The sequence below is a fragment of the Theileria equi genome, chromosome 3, assembly GCF_000342415.1.
Source record: "Theileria equi strain WA chromosome 3, complete sequence".
Lineage (NCBI taxonomy): Eukaryota > Apicomplexa > Aconoidasida > Piroplasmida > Theileriidae > Theileria > Theileria equi.
Window position 1 is genome coordinate 439,467 of NC_021367.1, and position 17,452 is coordinate 456,918.

General features: G+C 40.5%; 5 protein-coding genes across 5 annotated transcripts; 1 reads left to right on the forward strand and 4 right to left on the reverse strand.

The window, feature by feature from the left end:
- Window positions 1–6,068, reverse strand: BEWA_002260 (WD domain, G-beta repeat domain-containing protein; the record flags this gene model as incomplete). Its single annotated transcript, XM_004830428.1, has 3 exons — window positions 1–28; window positions 4,841–5,819; window positions 5,990–6,068. The coding sequence occupies 3 exons, from the start codon at window positions 6,066–6,068 to the stop codon at window positions 1–3; spliced, it is 1,086 nt and encodes a 361-aa protein (XP_004830485.1).
- A 686-nt stretch (window positions 6,069–6,754) lies between these two features.
- BEWA_002270 (hypothetical protein) lies at window positions 6,755–7,083 on the reverse strand (the record flags this gene model as incomplete). The annotated part of the gene is made up of 2 exons (XM_004830429.1): window positions 6,755–6,939; window positions 6,972–7,083. 2 exons carry the CDS (start codon window positions 7,081–7,083, stop codon window positions 6,755–6,757), a joined length of 297 nt encoding a protein of 98 aa, XP_004830486.1.
- A 79-nt stretch (window positions 7,084–7,162) lies between these two features.
- BEWA_002280 (helicase associated domain HA2 containing protein) lies at window positions 7,163–14,264 on the forward strand (the record flags this gene model as incomplete). The annotated part of the gene is made up of 4 exons (XM_004830430.1): window positions 7,163–7,339; window positions 8,715–8,862; window positions 10,697–12,426; window positions 12,711–14,264. The coding sequence occupies exons 1-4, from the start codon at window positions 7,256–7,258 to the stop codon at window positions 14,262–14,264; spliced, it is 3,516 nt and encodes a 1,171-aa protein (XP_004830487.1). The 5' UTR covers window positions 7,163–7,255.
- Window positions 14,265–14,549: 285 nt separating this feature from the next.
- On the reverse strand, window positions 14,550–15,287 carry BEWA_002290 (hypothetical protein; the record flags this gene model as incomplete). The annotated part of the gene is made up of 1 exon (XM_004830431.1): window positions 14,550–15,287. One exon carries the CDS (start codon window positions 15,285–15,287, stop codon window positions 14,550–14,552), a length of 738 nt encoding a protein of 245 aa, XP_004830488.1.
- Window positions 15,288–15,668: 381 nt separating this feature from the next.
- Window positions 15,669–17,180, reverse strand: BEWA_002300 (hypothetical protein; the record flags this gene model as incomplete). The annotated part of the gene is made up of 1 exon (XM_004830432.1): window positions 15,669–17,180. One exon carries the CDS (start codon window positions 17,178–17,180, stop codon window positions 15,669–15,671), a length of 1,512 nt encoding a protein of 503 aa, XP_004830489.1.
- Window positions 17,181–17,452: the final 272 nt, after the last annotated feature.

Here is a 17,452-nt window from a genome sequence, read left to right on the forward strand (position 1 = left end):
TTAATCGGTGTTGAATATTTCGCCAACTCTGTACATGTTTGTATAAGAAATGAAAAAGTGCAATATCTAGCATGTTTATGCAAGGAATGAGCATGTTCCGGCGCAAAATTTCTCCAGGAATTTTCAGTGCGTTGTTGACATCTGTCGCCCATATTTACTCAATGGTAGAAAGATAAACCAATGTACTCCTTTACTGGGTAGTTGTTCAGTATGGATTTCCTAGGACTATCTTCATGAGTGCCATCATATTAAGCGTACCAGGGGGTCAAAGAAATATTTGTACCAGACCCAGGCTCCAAGACTACCCAATCCTGTTCCACCCACACTTGCGATGGATATTCCCGCTATGGCTCCTGTACCAAGTCCATTATCTTCAGATCCGTCATCAGAAGAGGCTAGTTGAAGTTCTTCAGCAGCTTGGGGATTAAGAACAGAAAAGGGAGTAGGAATAGTAGTATCAGAATGGGCTAATAGAGAAGTATGGCCATTTAGTGCACCAACAAATGCGTTACAGTCTTGGATATATTCCGGTGCTGTACCTTGGAGGTTAGGAACTCTCTCCCATGGCTCATTATCCTGAGTTCCTTTTTTGAACCAACCTTTAACATTAGCTTGGGATGAATCAAGATATATGAGCACCGGATCCTTACTACTATTGGAGTATAGTGCAGAGATACTTTCTACATTGGAAATAGGAAATGGTAGTCCATTCAACGTTATACTCTTTCTTTTACCAGTACGTCCACCACCTTCATTGTACTTTATCCTGGAAATAGTCCGCCCCTTAGTAATGGTGTGTTTTTGATATGGAATAGGCCTTGATTGATATTTACAGGAAAGTGTCTTCTGCTCAACAGTGATCTTTTCAGTACCTCTATGGTAATGGTAATAGCAACAATACTTATTTCCACTATTGGCACTATTCTCAGATACAGCATAGTAAAGATTTATGGTGACTGCCTTGTTGCGTTTACAGTTAAGATCGTAAAGTTTCTCCTCAAGAAGTTCTTCTGAGAGGTTAGAACCGAAATTGAATCGATGCCATTTAGGAGTACCACTACTTTTGGCATAATAAGTAGTCCCTGTGCCAGTGGTAGTAACTCCTACTATGAGAACATTCTTAGGCTTCTGGCCAGTAGTAACTTCATCCTTCCAGTAATAGGCAGAAACTGAGGTTACCTCTTTATTGTATTCTTTAATCCTGCCAATCTCCCGGTTTACATCATCTTTAACTGCTAGTAGTGTAAAGTTCACTCCGTTAGGATTTAGAGTATGCTCAAACTTGAGGAAGCTCCCAGTAGATCCAACTCCAGAAGGAAAGGAAGATCTTGTGACTTTAATGGTAATCCTACCACTGGAATAGTATTGATAGGCAGTATTTCCGCCATTAGTTGGTTTTTCTGAGAGTTTAATGGTTACTTGTTGCGGAACCATTATTGATAAGGTGTATATACCGTGGTGCTCAGAGAAAGTCCTTAAAGATGGACATCATAGTCTAATCTCATCCAATAACACTCTGTTTCCCTTGGAACAATTCCATATTCCAAGACTCTTGCCAGTCATACTACATTAATATAATCCATAATAGACAACTCATTTATTCAAAGGTGAATAGACAAGTTTATATACTACATTAGTTTCTCATAGTATCTCTAACTCCATACTATCCACCATAATACTCACTCATTCCTCCATGGTAGTACTCCATCAATGTCTCAACTGGTGTGGACAGAATTGTCAGTATGGATGAATGGGATATTCCCCTATGGAACAAAAGTCCACAAGTGAACCTATGCATACTCAATATGGTACATTCTTTAAAAACTCTATAGGAGATCCATGTCTAACCCAAGGGTCTCCATAGTGGTGTTTATAAGACTTAAATATTGCGAAACCAACTAATCCAGATACAACAGTAGCAAGAGTTCCAAAGACATACTTATCACCAGGAATAAGACTAGTAAAAGCATCAGTACGAGGAGGAGGTTCTTCAGAAGTAGGTTCAAGTTTAGGGTCAACATCTCCAACACTAGTTCCAGTAGCTACACTACCAGGTGGACTAGCAGCAGGATCATCAGCACCAGAATCTCCATCAACTCCAGAAGGTCTACTAGGACCAGCTCCACCAGAGCCGTCTTCACCATTTTTACCAGGATCAGTGAGATCACTAGCACCTGGTTGAGTAGTTCTGTGGGTAACCTGTACTGTAGTAATACCACCAGAGCTTTGAGAACAATGCCATGAATTAGAGCAACCTAGTCTCCCAAGTTGTTCTAGAAGTTGTGTCTTTTCACCACAGTCCTTAATGTTATCTGGTATTTTATCGGGAAGTTCACCGTTGAGCCTAACCCATGGTTGATCATCACCGCTACTTTTCTTATACCATCCGGTAACCGATTTTGTTCCGGTACCATTGACATAAATAAGTACTGGAGCCTTCTTGTTACCGGAGTATAATGCATAGACACTTTCTACACCATCCATAGGAAATCCTAGTCCAGAAGCAGTTATTCTCTTCCTATTAGTAGCATCTCCATTCTCATAGTACTTGATGCCTATTAGTTCAGTTCCAACGCCAATTTCGTGCTTGTAGCATGTAAGAGATAATCCATTCAAAGAATTTGGTCCATTAGTAACCGTGACCTTTTTATCATCGTCTGGAGTATGCTTCTCACAGCAGTACGAGTTTCCACCTTTGGCATGAATCTTAGAATTACTCAAAGACAAATTCATAGTAACTTCGTTGTCACGTAGACATCTAACATCATCGAGCTCAGTTGTAAGCTTTTCTGTAGGTTCATCTCCTTTATAAAACTTCTGTGACTTTTCCTTACCAGCCGATCTCCATTGAGTACCACCAGGTATCTGACTATAAAACCACTTTGATTCCTCTGTTTCATCCTTGTTAACAAATTGGAGCATTAGAGGAATGCTAGTAGGTCCATGCGAGTATACTCTAATCTTGTATACTGCATAACCTATTGGAAGTTTAATCCCGGTAGTATCTTGTCCTCCAAATGTTACTCTAGATATTTTTGTACTGATAGCATTGCCAAAAAGACTATTGTCATTATTATTAACACCATATTCCTTGACGCCATATCCAGGAATGGTTACTGGGGATCTAGGACCCGTTATCTTCCTGGTGGTATTTATGCAGCTATATTGCTTACTACTGGACAGGAACTGGGATGGGTTAGTGGGTTCTTTTATATCAAATGGGATGGCACCATTTCTATTACAGTTCTGATCATCAAGTGCCTCTATTTCATTCATACCAGCCACAGGTTGCAACATCCAATAAGAATTAACGCTAGTACGTTTGCCATAGTAGTTTGGTTGACCACCACCCTTAGTAATTCCAAGCAGGATAGGCTTACTAGTTTCACCCTCCCAGAAGTAGACAAAAAACTTTTTAACTTTCTTATGTTTACCTGAACCTATTTGATCTCCTTTAAGGGATGTGGTACTTACAGTGAAGGTATTACTATTATCGGTGACAGGTATATGAGAGTACTTCAGGAATACATTAGGTAGATCACTACTAACTACCTTCTTAACAAGGATCGGTTTACCATCAAAAAAATATATGGTTTCCGTTCTACCAGAAGATGGAATCTTATTTACATCAAGCTTTACCTCGCTAGGAGCCTTGCGTTCTTGTACACCTAAACCACTAGTAAGATTTGAGGTTTGCTTAACATGTTCATTAGCTTGCTCTGGTGTTTGGCATGTTAGCTCATTGTATTCTTCCCAAACATTTCCACCATCAATTCTCTTAAACCATCTATCATTGTAAGATGAATTTTCAGACTTTATGTGGAAAAGGACCGGCTTGTGATCACATGCTGGCATAAATATGGTAATTTTAGTAGCTTTAACGGGGAAGTCTAGTCCTTTAAAACCAGTTTGTAGATTACCTCCAATATTAAATCCTCCTATAGTCAATTCAGTTGTTCCATAAATTTGAGGATTTGGAATATGATCAAATGTGACATACTTAGGAAAGTCAAATATGTCAGGGTTAAGTGTAACTTTTACCTTCTTAGTGTAGACTTCTTCATCATTGTCATGATTGTGACAATATTCCTCATATTTATCTTTGGAGAGATCTATTTCAACAATACCCTGTAGTTTACATGCGAGCCTATCTAGCTTATCCTTAAATCTGGAATTAACTTGGCCTGTATCATTGCTAGGAAATTCCGCTGTATTACTTATCGTTTTCCATTTTATACCGTCTCCGGTATTCTCGTACCATTCATAAGTCCCCCCTTTAGTACTCTTGACACCAAGAATGAGAGGTGTTGTTATAAGAAGCCCACTGATACCATAGCTGTAGTAGTAAGTAGTAACTACTGCCATATAAAAATGGCTATTACTGAGAATCTCGCCGTTTTCTATTTGAAGAGGTTGGTTATTGTACTTGAGCTCTTTTATCCATGTTGTTAAAAAGCTGTGTGTACAATACTCATAATCTGGAGCTCCACTAACGATATCCTTCCTAGCTCCAATTTGTGGATTATCTTGGCATGTTCCGTTTATAATATTTTCCCGTGGGCATTTTTTCTTTATGTCTACATTTTTAGCCATCCATTATTGAGTCTATCTTAAACCTCTTTCAAAACTCTGAGATCCATGAGTAGTCTCTTATCTACTCCTCATCCTCCCTCTTACCACTAGCTCACCGTCAGAGAGACTATCCACAGTATGGCAAGAGTAGCTATCAACACAGTCTTCAGTAGTACAACTAAATATTTGCTCTTCCTATACATGTACTCATGGTATCAACAACACCACCAGATGTCCCACTTTCTTTGTTCATGAAATGAAAACTTACATTACTGCTGTAAAATCTTGAGAGACGCTAATTATAGCAACGTCATCTTGGCCACAATTCAGAGCGGCCATGTCTAAAACTGCATTTTGATGTGCTTGTACCTCCTTCAAAATTCCACCACTTCTAACGATAGAAATACCACCTGAACAATCACCTATAGCAACTGTGCTCTTCTTTGGATGCCACAGTAGCCTAGTGAGTCCCATGTCTAGGTTCACAGTGCTTATTTGTGAAAACTTGCAAGGATCCCAAAAAATCACATTTCCGTCCATACCACAGCTCGCTACGAGCTGAACGTTTGGATTTGGGTGAAACCTTACAGATTCTACAGATTCAGAATGTGCACCCATTGCCGAATGCACAAGTTTGAGTTTTGAAAGGCTCACAAAGTGGATGTCTCCAGAGGCCGTTCCCACGATTGCGAGCTGAACCTTTTCATGACAATCCAGACATATGAGTTCAGCATCTGAAATCTTCAGCGATTCAGTATGCAAATGAACCTCACTGTGTAAAGCTTGTCCAGTGGTATGCACATTTCCAGTATTAATATTTGCCATGTTTTGTGCGAGATGTTCTGGACTCCCAAACTTTGTCATGTAGACTGCACCGTCATCTGAACCTACTACTGATACAGTTACATCATAAACTAGAATTTTTCCACATTGTGTGCTATTTGAAGTGACTATAGAGTGGAGTAGCGGAAGACTACCGGGTCTATAGTGGCACAAATAGGCGCACTGACCTTCACCACCAAATAAAAAGCAAGAGCTATCCGGGTGCCAATTTAGCCACTCTACACTCTTTAACATCGATTCTACTACATTAAGCTGCTCATAATTAAAACTTGCAGCATTGTGAATATAAACCTTGCCGTCCAAACATCCAAGAAGCAAAATATGGCCAGATGGAGAATATAGGCAACATGATATCGTATCCCCAAATGGACCCAAAACTAGTAGCTGACCATCCGACTCGGTGTCTATATATGTTTATTATCATGAGATTATGTAAATTCATAAACGAGTGTAATGTTGAGCTTTGCGAATGCGGCGAGTCCGTAGATATTTTGGCGAATAAGAGCATATGTAGCACACTACTAAGTCAAATAAAGAGTGTTTATCCGAGATTCCATACTTTCTTAAAGTATACCAACAAGAGAGTAGTCTAGAAGGATGGATGGATTGTTAGAATAGATTGTCTTTTTAGAATCAGTGTCATGACTATCCATTATTAGAGTAGCTGTAACGATGGTAGCCACCAGTAGGCCATTTACTCCGATCATTCTCATACTTGGAATAGGTCTTAAGGTAACCGTCTCCAGTAAAGGCCAAAAGAATCATTAAACCTTGGGATGTGAATGTGTTAAAAGAGGATATAGCACCACCATCATTGTCTTTACAGCATTTACAGTCTTTGGATGTACAGTTTTCAGGTTGGCAAGCTCCTCCTCCACTTCCTCCATTGCAGCCACAGTTGTGGTTTTGGCAGTTTCCTTGGCATCCTGTGCAGTATTTACCGTTCTGCTTACCAAGAGATTAAGTACCCACTCTGGAAGGATTTGCATAGTAGTGAACAGAGCTATCCTCCATGAGAGTCTCAGCTATGGTATCTTAACCTGAGATTCCAGAAGCTTCCTTCTTCCATACTACATTCTCATTCTTATTCATACTAATGAATACACAGGCTCCTATACTAAAGTATACTCGCCATTTCTCCTCTATTCACTAGGCTAATAGAGTCTCCATCACTCTTTCATTCGCTACGCTCATTCCATAGTGATATACTACCTAGTCTCCGACGTCGGTAGGTCACCTGTTTCAGCACTCCTTACAGTCGTACCTTCACAGTGAGGAATCCTACTAGACGGAAGAGCTCCTGTTAGTCGCTCAGGTTCACTCTGTTCGCCATTGCTCACTACTCTGTAGTTTGCATCAACTTACCATCTCTGTTGGCGGAAAAGTCGCAGACAACGCAGTGATCTCCGCAGTTTCCCATGGCGGCTTGTGCCACTTTGGGAAAGTTTGGATGAACGGCGACACAGCAGACCTCAGAGTCAAACTTTTTGTTCCAGCAAATGCACTTTTGGTCGGAATCTTCGCCTGTGAATCCATTAAATGTGCCGAAAACTCACCATCTTGGTCCAGAACTTCGTCTTCGACTTCAACGTCCGGTTTGAGGTACAAAACTTCGTCCTCCTCTGGTGTCTGGTTCTCCACAATCTCAGAAAGCGTCAACTTGTCCATCTCAACTGCGATTTACAAGAAAAATTTACTCATGGGGACCACCGGCACATTTTCCTGCCAAAACGCCCCTTACCACACAGTCGGAAATTTTAGCCACAAAACGCACTTGTTTGTACTTTTTGGGCAGATTTCACTGACATTATGAAGGTTTTTACACGGAAGGCCTAAGAAAATGTCGTTGGAGGAGCTGCAGGCGCTCAGCGCTGTGGCCAAGGTAACCGAAATGCTCAAGAATCACCTGGACCTCGACCATACGGTAAGTTAAATGTGGAATATACGAGTGAAACGAGTATGCGGAGCATGAGCGACTGAAAGAAGCTCCTCCGTTTAGTAGGATTATCACTGCGTAGGTCTATAGACCAAAGCAGGTGACCTACCGACGTCGGAGACTAGGGAGTTTGTCACTATGGAATGAGTGTAACGAATGAAAGAGTGATGGAGACTCTATTAGCCTAGTGAATAGAGGAGAAATGGCGAGTATACAGAGTATAGGAGCCTGTGTATTCATTAGTATATGCAGGAATGGACTACAGAGGAAATCTTTATAGTGTCCATAAGAGTCATTAGTATGTCCATATGGCTAGACAGTGAGCTAGTTGTGAGGGAGGATGGGTGTATGGATGAGGAGGTACGGCTAGATGGAGACAACACTTGATTCAGATGTAGCATGTAGTGACAAGGCTTTAAGTGGAGGTGGGATCTTAAACATGGAGGACGAATTTCTTCAAGAGGAGGTATAGAGCATAATAGCCTATATACCAATCAATAATGACAAGCGACGGAGTATCCATTCAGCTTGAACACAACCAAGGGAATGGACATGAAAATGTCACTGTTACTTGTGAGCATTCTAAGAGCTCAAGTCGCATTACATATCAAAAACATACCATTACGGATAAGTTTAAGCTAGCTGCCATCGTATTTCAAGAGAATGGTGCCTCACATACCATCAGGACCATAAGTTTTAAAGGACAGCCAATATCCGGTCCAGCTGAGATCTACGCATTCTACTACGGTGAGAAGCAGGAACTTAAGCTTATATATATTGAGAATGGAACTCCTCAAGTTGATAGCTGGTTCAAGAAGGAAGCTTCTCCTTATGGTCAACAGTGGAAAGAAGTTCCAGATAACCTAAACAGCATAAAACCAAATGAGTTAAGTAATACTACACCATGTGACAAATATAACAAACTTGTGACTCTACTAAGTACCGCTGGATGTGGTATAACTCCTTGTCGTCAACTTCCTACTCCTCCTGGAGGACTTCAAGCTGAAGCTGCTGCTCAACGTCATGAAGGCTCTGGCCATGAATCTCAAACTAACTCTTCTAATTGGAAAGTAATACTTGGCGTCTTAAGTGGCACTGGTGTTGTATCTGGACTAGTTGGATTCGCAGGATTTAAGTTCTATAGAAGTCGTAATGGAGATCCTTGGGTTAGACAGATTTAATGGGTGTCTATGGAGATACTCTACTAGCTTGGATACTGGTAGTTGGTCTTAATTTGTTGGTTGAGGCTTTCTGGCAGGAACCCTAATTACTTCATTCTTGCCATCTTATACACATGCTTCTCTCATGCTCATTCTGCTAAGCTCCATTCATATACTTTACATTCATTCATGAAAACATTTAGGAGCTTGCGGAATTCATAATTCACCTGGCAAAAAAGGCCAGGGATTTGGACGATTTCAGTAGGTTGTTGGACGAGAATGAGTCTGACATGAGCTCTGACTTTGTGGCTCAATTGTATCGCATAATTATCGCTCTAGATCCCCCAAATGGTAAGTTATGTGCTTATCAGTATTAATAGGAATAATGATGAATCTGAATATATTCTGCCATACGCAATGTAAGCGTATTTTACCATTAAAAGTTTCTTGCGACAATGGCCTGCCATATCTAATGTTAACATGCTTGGGACATCTGAAACTAGTAGTAATTCTCCCTTATCCCAGAAAAATTGGCAAATACTTTACTGCTACTTGTTGTTTCTAGGAGAGCTTATATGAGTGGATTCGGGTGGAAATAGGAATTTTTATTGTGCATGCAGATTTGTCGTGGATGAAATGGAGGTTACGGAGCACTCCAGTGGTACATGCTGCTAGGATAGCTCTTTACAGCTCTTATCCCAGTAACTATGCTGGGAAATTACTGGCAAGATGCTAGAAATAAATAACATCCAATGTTCAAACCCCCATATCGTTGTTTTATACAATTTGTCTGACGATTAGTTCGAACACGAACAAAATTTCAAACTGTAAGATTCATTCACCTTTGATTAGTATATGGTAAAGCGATAAAAATTTAATGCAGCTTGAGTATGAGTGGGAAAAGTGCGGAGATAGATATTGATATCGGTAGAACACCTAGAAAGGATCTCACACCTGCTAGAGGTGGAAACAATAAATACTACTACAATGATGGTAATGAAAGGGTAGATGTAACTCTAGATGAAAATCTTGTAAATCTTTCGGGATATAAGACGCTTACTTATAGTCCAATCAATGGCAACATGATTAGCAATATTAAATATAACAATTATAGAACAGGATTATCTAGTATTGGAACCCATACAACAGTAACAGTTTATTATTGGAGCGGAGATACGGACTATACTAATCCGCTAATCATTCAACTTGTTAAACTGACTGATGAAAAGGACAAATACTACACTACTGACAAGGAAGAAGGGAGTTCCCAGATTTGTAGCCTATTCGGTCAATTCAGTCGATGTGATCAAGATACACAAATAACGATTGATAATCTCAAAGATAAATTAGACCAACTAAACTGTAAGAAGAATGGAGCTCATATTGTATTAATCTCAGAAAAGGGTAGTTCTGGTGGTAGTAGTAATGGATCTTATATATGTCCTGGTTGTAACGCCAAAATAATGACTATAAAATATACCTACAAAGATTATTTCCAAACATTACATAATTTTTCTGAATCTGGCTCTATTCGCAGATTCAAAGATGGAGAACCGGAACAGACCGGGTTCTCACTATTAAAAGGTATTAGTCAAGTCAATGTATATTGGTATCCTCCTGAGGGTAAAGGGAAAAGTAAGCCACTCTTGATTCACCTTTCAGATTCATCTAGTAGCAATATTTGGTACAAAAGAGACAAAGATCCTAATAATTGGACTGAAGTAATAGAAGGTGAAAAACCAATATCTCCATTCGGTAATAATCCTAAAATTTTGGAGCTTCTTCAGAAAATATCTCTAACCACAATAAATCCTAGAGCGGTCAATCATAATTCACAGGAGCATTCTGTACCATTAACATCCAACCGTTCTACAAACTCCACGACTAGTAATTCTGCATCCATGCCCTCTTCTGCCACAAAGTCACTAGGAATGGCTTCGACTATAGGTATGGTAGTAGGAGCTGTAGTAGGAATTGGATTACTGGGATATGCTGCATGGAAGCTTTCTCCTAAAGTAAAAACTTCTTTATAACGTCATATTCTTTTGGTATTACCAGGATATCATTCTATTATATATTGCAGGAAATACAGGCTATGGGACTCTTATATTTCATCAGTATAAATTATATTAATGACCTTTTTATATTCACCCTATTTTATGCATCTCATATATTTAACGTACAGATCATGGTTCGTGGGACTCTATAATCAGAGATGAAGCAAATGATGCTATAAATTTTCCGGCGCTAGCCCTGAAAAATGACCAAAACAGGGAGGAATTGAAGGAGGTAGAAAAGAGTGATGAATTGTCCGAATGGGCAAAGGAACTTTTAGAGAGAGAAAAGGGGCACTCCAAACGAACACACGAAAATCAATATGATCGCCGTAAACATATAGACCACAGGGACAGGAGATCCCGATCTCAAAGCTATGAAGCAAGTTCCCGTAGACGAGAACATAGGGATTACAGAAATCGCAGGGATGATCACAGAGATAAGAGCGACTACGGAGATAGGGATCATGACAGAAAAGATATCCATAGTCACAGAGGCAATTACCGAAGAGAATATAGACGAGAACGCTCAGATTCACATTCTAGAGATAAACGTAGACACAGACGTGACTACTCATCTTCTAGTAGCCGATCTGTGGAGTCTAGAAGTCATAAGGATAAACGCTACGGCGATGAATATCCCAATCCAGAATCTCTAGAAGGCTCGATATTCCCTGGAAGAGTCACAAATATAACCGACTTTGGAGCATTCGTCTCATTTAAAACTCCACTTGGAGATAGAGAGGGTCTAGTTCACAAGTCTGAGATTTCAAGTACTAGAAGAATTATTGAAGTTTCCCAAGTTCTCAAAAGAGGAATGAATGTGTATATAAAAATTTTAAAGGTTATCGGTGAAAAGTTCCGACTTACAATGAAGGATATTGATCAAACCAACGGTAGTGAGATTAAAAGGGTCACTGAAACTGTACATGACGATTTCTATGACAATCATAAACATAGTGACTATGGTACTGGTGAGCAGTCGATCACAGGAATAAGTGTAGACGAATACACACAAGGTATAGAGGGAAGAAGAAAGAGACTCATAAGTGATGTTGAGAAGTGGGAACAGCAACAACTATTAAATTCCGGAATTTTGAGCAAAGAGGAAAAGAAGAATATATATATTGAAAATGAACCAACTGAGGAGGAACCTGAAATTGAGATTAGTGACGCGTGTCCAACATTTTTAAAGGGACAAACCACCAGATCAGGAATTATGTTATCTCCTATAAAAATAATCGCAAACCCGGAAGGTTCTCTTGCACGTACAATAACCACGAGTATAACTCTTGCCAAAGAGAGGAAAGAAATGGAGAGAGAAAATGAGGATGCAGTAGCACCTGTAAACACCAGTCTGCGCATGCACGAGTCCCTGAGGAATTGGCGTACCCCCTTAGCTGCTAAAGAATCTACAAATCAAAGTATCAAGGATCAAAGGGAATCTCTACCGGTGTTCCAACTAAGAAGGGATCTTTTAGACAAGGTTCGTGAGCATCACATTTTGATTGTAATCGGTGAAACTGGAAGCGGTAAAAGTACACAGATCCCGCAATACCTACAGGAAGTTGGCTACTCCAGAGTAGGAATGATTGGATGTACTCAGCCTAGAAGGGTTGCAGCGAAATCTGTAGCGGCAAGAGTAGCAAAGGAATTTGGATGTAATGTAGGTGAAGAAGTTGGATATTGCATAAGATTTGACGACTGTACATCACCAAGTACTTGTATAAAGTACATGACCGATGGTATGCTCCTAAGAGAAGTCCTACAAGATCCCATACTGGAGAAATATTCGGCAATTATGCTTGATGAAGCTCATGAGCGCACAATCGCAACCGATGTTCTATTCGCTTTGCTAAAGGTAAGTGTTGATATAGTTTTATATACGGGACTAAATGACCGAAGATGACTATGCAGTTTAAGCCGTTACTTCATAGACAGGTACCGGTCGTAGAAAAATGCTCTCACTTGTTTCACCAGGGGTATACTTGGTGGCAATACCGAGAGACAAGTGACTTCCACTTTGGTGGGATAAGATCAGTTTATCATTACTATCCTTAGCCAAATTTCTCGGCTGTGTTCCTACTTACTAGTCCCAAAGATTTATCGTTGCAACTCATTTATCTTATCCACATTTACATTCAGGACTGTGCATCAAAAAGACCGGATTTTCGATTGATTGTTACGTCTGCGACTTTGGAGGCTGAAAAGTTCTCATCCTACTTTTTCAACTGTCCTATATTTACCATTCCTGGAAGGTCATTTCCGGTGGAAATTTTGCATGTGAAAGAGCAAGAGCACGACTATCTTGAAGCATCCTTACAAGCAGTTTTACACATTCATCTCAACGAAGGTCCTGGGGATATCCTGCTGTTTCTAACCGGTCAAGAAGATATTGAAGCTGCATGCAAAATTCTCCAGCAAAGAATGGCCAGACTGGAAGAGGTTAAACCACCCCCTCTTATTGTACTTCCAGTCTATGCTGCCCTCCCAAGTGAGGTACAGCATGCTATCTTTGAGGCTGCGCCGCCTGGATGTAGAAAATGTATCGTGGCTACTAACATTGCAGAAGCTTCCATTACAATCGATGGGATATTTTTCGTGGTAGATCCTGGTTTCGCCAAGGTAAAACATTACAATGCTCGTGCCGGAATGGAATCACTTGCCATTGTTCCAATCTCCAGGGCCAATGCGCAGCAAAGGGCCGGAAGAGCGGGAAGAACCGGACCTGGAAAATGCTACCGTCTATACACTGAGCATGCATATCATAATGAAATGATTAGTACACCAATTCCTGAAATTCAGAGAACCAACTTGTCTACAGTTGTACTTATCCTCAAAGCTATGGGCATTAACGATTTCATACATTTTGACTTTATGGATAAACCTCCGATAGAGACCCTTATAGATGCTATGGAGAACTTGTATCACTTGGGGGCTCTAGATGATGATGGATTACTCACAAGGTTAGGAAGGAAAATGGCTGAATTCCCAATGGACCCAAATATGGCAAAGATGCTCCTATCGTCTATCGACCTCCTCTGTTCCGATGAAATTATAACAATCATCGCCATGTTGAGTGTACAGAATATCTTTTATAGACCTAGGGATAAACAAGCACAAGCCGATCAGGCCAGGTCAAAGTTCATTCAGTCTGAGGGAGATCATGTTACATATCTACAATTATACTCTGCGTGGCAAAGGAACAAGTTCTCTGATCACTGGTGTAAAGAACATTTTGTACAACACGGAGCGTTGAGAAGGGCTCAAGATGTAAGGAAACAACTAATTTCCATAATGGATAGATACCGCTTTAAAGTTGTCTCTGCAGGAAAAAATTTTGAAAGGATATCCAAGGCGATATGCTCTGGATTCTTCCATCACTCTGCAAAACGAGATCCACAGGAAGGATACAGAACTGTCGTCGATCAACAGCAGGTCTACATACATCCGTCTTCGGCGCTCCATCTGAGAAATCCCGAGTATGTCGTATACCATGAGCTAGTAATGACTACAAAAGAGTACATGCGTGATTTGACGGTTGTAAAGGGACAGTGGCTGCTCGATGTAGCTCCATCAATGTTCAAAAAGTCAGACGGGAGTTCAATACCAAAGCACAAGGCAAACTTTAAGATCGAACCTCTGCACAATAAATTTCAGGATAAGGATGCTTGGAGACTTTCCAAAAGAAGGGGATAACCGAGACTAGGGTGAGCAAATTGTATGACTTTCCATGACGGAATAACGTCACTTAGAATTTCCATCTAATGGAAAAAGTTTTAAATTATACAGGGTACACTTTTCTGGACTATTCTGTTATTTTAGGACTTTGAGCAAAGGGTGCGAAATGTCTTTCAGTATATACGGCTAAAGGGTTTGTATAGTAGCGCAGATATATCAATGTAGTGGCCATTCCGGGAGAATCTCCGTAGACTCCTAAATCTGTCTAACCTATGGATATCCGTAGACTTTCCAAGAGTATCATTAGATCAAGCGTACAAGAGGGTTTCTATAATAGCGACTATAGAGTTTCCATATTCCAAGGCAGATTAATCCAGCTCCTGTTGCAAGAGCAATACCACCAAGAGCTTTCCAAAGAGGAGCTTTAGCAGAAGCAGTAGATCCAGAAGTAGTAGGGTCATTAGATTCTGACTCATTCTCTTCAAGTTCTTTAGGAGGAACCTGAGGTTTATGAGGACAAGGACATTTTCCATAGCTTGAACATCCAGCATCTTTTAGTACTTCCGTGTGTCGGCTAAAGTTGTTAGAAATATCTTCTGGTGTTTTGTTGTAGAGACTATCAACTTTTGTCCACTTTTCATCTCCATTAGCAGTACTAGTGGGCTTTTTGTACCATTTGTCTTGCCCATTTTCTTCAATGCATATAAGAACGGGATTACCCTGATTACAGTAGAATACAGAGACACTTCTTACATCAGAAAGAGGAAATGATGGTCCATCTAAAGTTATGTTCTTTTCATCACCAGAATTGTACTTAATTCCAACTACTGATGGTCCGGAAGGAGAGTGTTTATGATATGGAATAGATAGGAGGCTGGTGTGTTCACAAGTAACCGTTACCTTCCTCTGTCCATTAGCATAGTAGGTGCAACAGTACTTAGTTTCTTTTCCACCCCTGCCAGCAATGTGGCTACCACCTGGGCAAGTACATGTTCCATCACACCTTTTATCTATCTCAAGATAGACCACATCTTCACTCATCATCCACGATTAGAGAATGATCCATCTATCTACTACTCATCCATTCATTCATCCTCCCTTACAACCAGCTCACCGGATAGTCGTATGAAGGACTCCATCATCCAGTGGGCTGAATATGTCCATAAGAGAATCTCCTAAAGACACTGGTTAAGAGTCTACTGGAGTACCCGAAAGAACTCCAAAACCCATAACGTGAAGTAGGCCAAGAATCTCTATCCTTATCAGAAAACTGACAAACACTATGAGCATAACTCTTTATCATTGAATGTCTCCTCAGTAGTCTTGCCAGACCCTCCACTGATCTTTTACCCAGGGACGAATGTTCAAGGATAAGTGAGTGGTCTAGTAGCCCATTAAACATGACAAGTTCCAGGTCATCCACTAAAATTCCTCATCTTCATAGACTATAAGTAAAGCCTCTGATTTACCCAAAACTTTACATCTAACATTCTTGGTAAAAGAAGATTTAACGCTCTTGCAGGCAACATATGCTCCATTACTTGCCCAGTAAGAGATGGATCTCCAGAACCCGTAGTCTTTAGTAGGCCAGTTACTCCTGTCATGTTCATACTTGGAGTAAGTCTTGAGGTATCCATCTCCAGTAAAGGCTAAGACGATCATTAAACCTTGGGATGTAAACGCATTAAAAGAGGAGATAGCACCACCATCCTTGTCTTTACAGCATGGGCAGGTACAGTTGTCTTTGCAGATGCATGTCTCTTGGCATTTGCAAGTACCTCCTCCGGCTTTTTTGCATTCGCATCCTTGTTGGCATCCATTTGACTCTTTGCAGTCGCAGTATTTACCTACTTGCTTACCGGCTCCAGCATATGAAACTGCCTTTAATCCCTCCTCACAAAACTTTAATGTCACAGTAATGACTCCAACTTTTAAACCACTACTCTTTATAGAACTAGCTACTCTACCATCAGGGTAATGAAGTGTGACAAGGCACAAGATCATGGCAGTAATATGTGGAATTGCCAGAATCCAACTAGCATGCCACCACTGAGCATTATTAGTCCTCCAATTTTTATCTGGACCCTTATCAGTGTATAGGCATAAGATGGCAATTAAAATACCAGGAACGGCGCTAGCAAATAAGACAACCAGGTCAATCTTATAACCAGTGCCAACGTCAGTCAACTTATAAGGAGCGATAGCTGGATAGAAAGCATATATACCACCCATACCAACCATACCCATTAGAATCGGGGATAAAGCAGCATCTTCACCTAAATCTTGAGGGGCAGTATCACTTCCTCCACCACCTCCAGGTGTATAGGCAATGATCCAGACAGCAGCAGAGGCAAATGATATAATTATCGCAACGATAAGCTGCCAGTATATAATCCTGTAGCTAACATTTGACCACTGATACCTCTCAGCCAACTTAGTGAAGACATAGTAATAGATAGACACTTGGATACCAGAGAGAGGGATTCCTACATTGAAAAAGGCGGCATTTGCGCTTCCAACATTCATTACAGCTGCTACATTCATTCCATAGATAAATGAACCGAATACGATAGACCAGTAATAGAAGGTGAGATTACCCATTTGACCTCCAGATTTAAATGCGATGAGGAGTAGAATGAATGAACAACACAGTGCTATGTTGGTAAACATGGCAAAATACCTGAAGCCATTCTTGGAACCATCACCCGTCACTAATGCTATAGAAGTAACAATAGCCATTCCAGTAAACGTTGCAAGTTCCATAGGATTATGGACCATGTTAATGAACGAACTGGCATACTGCTGAGGAATTTTAAATCTGTCAAGTGCAAACTTTGCTCCAGTTAACGCCACACGGAGAGACTGCAACAGAGTCAGCCCTGCCATAAACATGGCCCACTTTTGAGTGGAAGTCCCTCCATTCTGATCTCCCATCTGTCATCTTGTGATCTTACCTGTCGTTCACACCATTATATACCACATCATTGGCCATAAGTTGAAGATACCCCTCCATTCTCTACTAGGGAGTTTAGTGTTCCAGTATCCCTCATTATTTCAAGATGCATGTTGAAGTAGCTCACATCCTTAAGGTTTCATAGACGGAGTGTAGAATTGCTGGAATGAGTAGGTAGTCTATCCATCCTGTCCATGGTCAGGTAGGTAACAGTTCCTCTGATTACTAAAGAAACTCCATTTCTTCAAGACAT